The sequence below is a fragment of the Corvus brachyrhynchos genome, unplaced genomic scaffold, assembly GCF_000691975.1.
Source record: "Corvus brachyrhynchos isolate BGI_N302 unplaced genomic scaffold, ASM69197v1 scaffold46, whole genome shotgun sequence".
Taxonomy (NCBI): domain Eukaryota; kingdom Metazoa; phylum Chordata; class Aves; order Passeriformes; family Corvidae; genus Corvus; species Corvus brachyrhynchos.
The window spans coordinates 2,674,163-2,679,487 of record NW_008238838.1 but is presented as its reverse complement, the minus strand read 5'-3'; the positions used below and the strand labels follow the sequence as shown (position 1 = coordinate 2,679,487).

General features: G+C 52.8%; 1 protein-coding gene across 1 annotated transcript in view; it reads left to right on the top strand.

Moving 5' to 3' along the window:
• Nucleotides 1-1,599: 1,599 nt before the first annotated feature.
• Nucleotides 1,600-5,325, top strand: part of LOC103618564 (opioid-binding protein/cell adhesion molecule homolog) — a gene marked incomplete at its 3' end in the record, with an annotated part of 42,277 nt that continues 38,551 nt past the window's right edge. Inside the window, exon 1 of the mRNA XM_017738355.1 lies at nt 1,600-1,613. Within this exon, the coding sequence (XP_017593844.1) occupies nt 1,600-1,613 (14 nt within the window). The remainder of the gene's footprint in view (nt 1,614-5,325) is intronic.

Below are 5,325 nucleotides of genomic sequence, written 5' to 3'. Positions count from 1 at the left end.
TAGCCATCAAGTGCAGGAGGCTCAGTGCTGAGCTCTTTGGAGGTTGACGGCTCCCAAGACCCTGGAATGTTGCGAGGAGCAGTCGAGAGAGGGCTGTTTGTCGGTGGGAAGGCGGCTTTTGCTGGCTGAAGGTCCTTTTCCAAGTAGCCCTCAAGGTTAAAGTTGGATGCTCCTTCCAGATGGTCTCCATCTGATGCATCTCATTACGGGCTTGAGCTGCCTCGCATTCCCGGCCTCCCAGTGCCAAGAATAACAGGGAATGGAAGCCAGCAACAGCGATGGCTGCTGTTAGAAGGGCATAAGATGATTTAAGGGTCAAGACAAGACCATATGGCCCATCAAGGTCCCGTCACAACTACCCGGAGGAATATAAAATGCCTTGTGTTAGTTCACCCTTCCTGCTTCCTCTCAAGGCTGTTTGCTGTAGCCTTTGTGAGAGCAGTTCCCCAGCTCCACCTTGCTCTGATTTATGCCCTGAGCTGCTTTCCAGAGCCCTGTGGGTTTCCTCATGGGGTGTCCTCCCTGGTGGGCAGGCAGGAGGAGCAGAGGTATCCCGGGATCTGTGGCTACAGGCTCGGTCTTCTGTCACCCTGCCTGGTTTAGGGAAAGCCGGGAGACCCTGCATGAGCAGCTGTGAAATTGGGTGTCACATGTGAGCCTTTTTGGCACCCTAGGTTGTGCTGGAGCATTTACTGCTCCTGCCAGCATTTCTCATCCTCAGATCAGTGTGAAGTGGCCTCTTGGTGTTACTGATGGCTCACCCCTCCACTGCCTCCAGCCCCCTCGGCCAGCCCAACTGCTAAGCTGGATAAGCCACATCTGGTTGGTCTTTCCTTGAGATTTAGATGCATCTGGAGCGTGCTCAGCTTGTTGTCTTCAAATACTCTGGGGCTTTTCCTTGGTTCCCCTGTGGACTCACAGCCTTCCTTTACCAAATTCTGCTAAAATAACACTCATTTCCATGGAGGAAGCACTCTCATGGCAGGAAGGACCACTGCCCTCAGTTGGGGAAGGGTCTGTCTGCATCCCATCACTTTATTTCCAAGGTGAAGTGCAGCGTCTGAGCACAACCCATCCAAGTGCTGCGGCTGCCCAGACAAATCTGCATTTCTGAGAGCGGAGTCGCTGCTTCCTTGGTGTGCCAGCACAGGGTTTGGCAGGCAGCGGGCTGGAGGCAGCGATGCTCCTGTTCCCAAGGCTTTTCCCAAAAAAGGAGTGTGCGTGGGTGTCTGGGATCGTGTGGGCAGCCACACCTCCGGGCCGTGGCTTCTCGCCCTGGTGCTGTGTCTCTGCCCCACTTTGGTGACGGGACAGCCGCCGTTCCCTGCTTGGCTCTGTCCCGCAGTTCATTTCCCAAGGGAGCACTTACAGCGCTGACCTTAAAGAGCAATTTCGGGCAAGCACGGAGCAGTTCAATTGTTCATAAACCTGACATTTATGTCTCAGAGACTCTTCCTCTGCAGGATGCACTGCTCTTTATGATTTTATCAAATAATATGCCCCTTTGCCCCCAACCAAGCTCTTTCTCCTTCCCGGATGTTTTTGTAGGGCAATCATTGTGAACAGAGAGCTTGAAGGCATCTGCTTGTCCTTAATGTCATGGCACGGCAAGGGTTGGGGAAATGCTTGTGCAGGCATTAGCGAGCACGGATGGGTAGGGCTGAGCTCTGGTCCTCTAATGTTGGTAATTACTGAGCAGGGATTAGGGACCTGCGCTGCGCACACGTAGAGAAACTGAGTATTAAATGCAAACAGATCAAACCACCTGACAGACCCGCCAAGTTTATTCCTGTGATTTTCACTGCTCCGCTGAAACGCTTCCTGGGCTTTCAGATCACTTCCCTGCTTGTCACAGGGGTGGCATGGTGGGTTTGGAAGCAGCAATGTGATGTCATCCCAAAAGAGCTGCTAACTGGGGGGCAGGATGCCAGGATGCAGGAGTGCATCTTCAGCTTCAGGCTTCCCGTAAAAAGCTGGAGCAAAGGCATTAGCTGTGGCCAGAGGTACCTGTGTGAGAGCAGCCTTTGGTCCTGTCCCAACTCCACCGGGACAGCAGTGACCTGAGACAGGGTTCTCTGCTGCTCTGGGACATCAGATTGCCCAGAAAGTTGTGGATGCCCCATTCCTGGCACTGTTCAAGGCTGGGTTGGATTGAGCTCTGAGCAACCTGGTCTAGGGAAAGGTGTCCTTGCCCACAGCATGGAGCTTGGAATGAGATGAGCTTTAAGGTTGTTTCCAACCCAGACCATTCTGGGATTCTGTGATTTCTGTGTTTTCCCTTCCTTAGTGCTGGTCCTGTCTCCCAGCTCCTTCCTGCTCACCACACAAGCAAACCCACTGGATGAACAAACACCACTTATTCTGACCAGGGCATCTCGTATCCAGTCTATTAATACCAGCTCCACATGGAGGGCTGGAAGTGTTAATTAGCTTCCCCCCTCCTCCCTCCCATTATTTTTCTGCCTCGCTCTTTAGAAGGTCTCTGAACCAGGAGATCAATGCCTCCTGCTAATCCGCTCTTCAGCAGCTTAGAGAGGCACCGCAGAATACTCCGTTTAATTCTCCTCTAACACCTTTGCTAATCATCCTTCCCAGCCCCAGAGCCCCAGGCAGGCGAGGAGGGGAGAAGCCGGATGGGAAGCGCAGCAGGCTCTCATTTACACCCGGCCCGGAGACCCGGCAGGACTTGCACACCGTGGTGGGCAGAGCAGGGGTGCAAGGGGGAAAAGCAGTGGGAGAGAAAGGAGGGGAAGATCCTTTGAGACAAGAAGCGTGGCATCAGCGTGCGAACCATTGAATGCTCTTGGAGTCATAGAATCACTTAGGTTAGAAAAGACCTCCCAGTGGTGTTGCTTCCCATCTTGTCCTCTCCCTCCATGCTGTAGATACAGGTGGTGGTGTGGACTTGTGCGGATAATGAGGATAACTGCTCCTCTTGGCCTTTCCACACAGTACCCTGGAGTCTGTAAGGGCTTGTCAGTGTGGGTCAGACCCCTGAACCCTGGGATCTGAACTGAGCTGTCTCTCTGAGCAGTGCTCCCTGTTGGCAGGGACATGCAGGAGGTCCCAGGAGTGAGTAGTCACCTCCCACAGTCTGCCATGGTCCTCTGCAGCAGGACATCATGGAATCATGGAGTAGTTATGGTTGGGAAAGGCCTCTAAGATGAAGTCCAACTATCCTCAGGCTTTTTGGCTGACTTGAGCTGGGGGCTGTGGGCACTGGGATCTCTGCCATTGCCTCTGCAGCTGCTCAGCTCCCTGGGCTTGGCCATCCTCCCCTCCGTGGGAGAAGGACTTCTCTGGGGTCACTTTGGCTTTCACAGCAGAACCGCATAAATAGCCTGGGGTCACTCTGAGGGTCAGACAGAGTCACCCGTGGGGGACAGTTGTTGTGCTTCGATTCCTTGGCTCTTGCTGGACAAGTTTACCAGAGGCTGTGTCTCCTCCATGGAGAAGACAGTGACCTGGGTTTAACTGTGGGAACTTTGTTGAGCTTTTCCACTTCCAACTGTAAACGGCTGCGAGCAAAAACCCACGTGGAAGTGCGAGTGCATGCTAATGGCTCGTGTTGCCAAAACAAGAAGGAACCAACTCTACAGGGATTTGGTGCTTTTATTTTTTTTTCCCTGCTACCCAAGTTCAATAGCAGTGAATTGCATATTTCTCTGAGGCTTCTCAACAAACAATTTACAGTGTAAATATATTTGTTGGCATGCAAATCACTCTGCATTATGAGTCTTGATTAATATTATAATGTGTTGATGAAAGCCTCTAAGTGGTTCTTGGAACTAAGGTTCCTGACAAAGATCAGCTGTTTGGGTGCCCAGTGTTTGCAAAACATTAGATTAGGGTGATTTTTTCCTTTGTTTTGGTTTCTTTTCCCCATGTGTGTTGTTTAATGGGTTGTTTCTTTTCCCCCTCCCTCTGTTTAAGATGCTGAGTGCAAAGTGGCAGTGGCTCTTCAAACCAGGCAATTAATTAACACAATAAAGCTCTTCCCCATGCTGCTGCCACCCCTTTCTGCTCCTTGTCCCCCATGTAAGAGGGAAGCTGCTGTGGGGTCGATCCTCAGCCCCTGCTCCTGGAGATGCTGGGGAGGGACAGGATAAAGGATGCGGGGCTATCAGCAATCCCTGTGTGTGCCAGTAGCCAGGCCGGGGCATGGAGCAGTGAATCCATGTGTGGATGGAGCTGTTCACTGAGCAGAAGAGTAAATGAGGCTTGATTGCCTATGGAGCCATCCCAGGGCCTTTGTTCTCCTGGAGCCTCTCTGGTGTGGGGGAAGATTTGTGGTCAGTCCAGCAAATGTAGCACCATGCGGCTCTTTCCTTTTTTTTTCTTCTAAGGAGATTCCCAGCATTTTCCAGGACTGAAGAGCTTTGATGTTGTACCCTCCCTGCCAGAACTGTGCCATGAAGGACTGCAGGGTTCATCAGAGGGACCCCATCCCGCCTTCACTGCTCTTCCTGCCCACTGCATTCCCAGCTCCATCCTTTGTGACAGCTCCTGAAGCACCTGGAAAACCTTTCCCTCTTCTGCCCCATTCTCCTCACCCAGAGCAGGCTGCTCTGGGGAAGAGGATGTATTTCCAGCCTCTCTCTGGCATTTGCTTCTGGAGACAGGAGAGTGTGGCAGTGACAGACTTTGAGCACCTTCCTCCCCACTCCAGCTTTTGTGACGGCTGCTCTCATTGCTGTTTTCCTTCTACCTTTAGGAGCTGAGTTCCCAAAGGTGTCAGGACAAATGCCACACTCATCAGCATGGCTGTGCTGGGACATGCTGCCCAGGCAGGCAGAAGCAGGGAGAAAAGGCAAGAAAGGAAAAATAACCCTGTTTAGCAGGCAGTGGAGCAGGCTTTAGTGACAGCCTCAAGTCCTGATCTTTGTTAAACTGCTGTTTTGCTCAGAGACTGACAGGGAGCACCATGAAATGTGGAGTGTTCAGCTTGTACCTCTCTGGAGAGCTGTGCAGGCCCTGTGTGACTCTGCTGTGAGGTGCCTGGCAGGGAGCATACCACGGGGACACGCTGAGGTCCCCTGCCCCAGGAACGGGCTGGTTCAGGACAGCATCTCCCCTTTCAGCAGCTTCCCATGGTGAGCCACCTCCTGGGTTTGTTTCCCTCCATTTCTCTGCAGTCCCAAGTGGTTCTCTGCAATGGCTCGTGGTTCATCTGGCCATCCCCAGGGAGAGCAGGATGGCAGAGCCATCCCCACCCCGCTCGTTGTTCTCCGAGCGCGTGGCAGCTCCTGCTGAGGTCTTGGAGTTGGAGCCAAGCTGGGCAGGGAAAACACGGACACCTAAAGGAGAGACAGAGGGAGGGGGGAA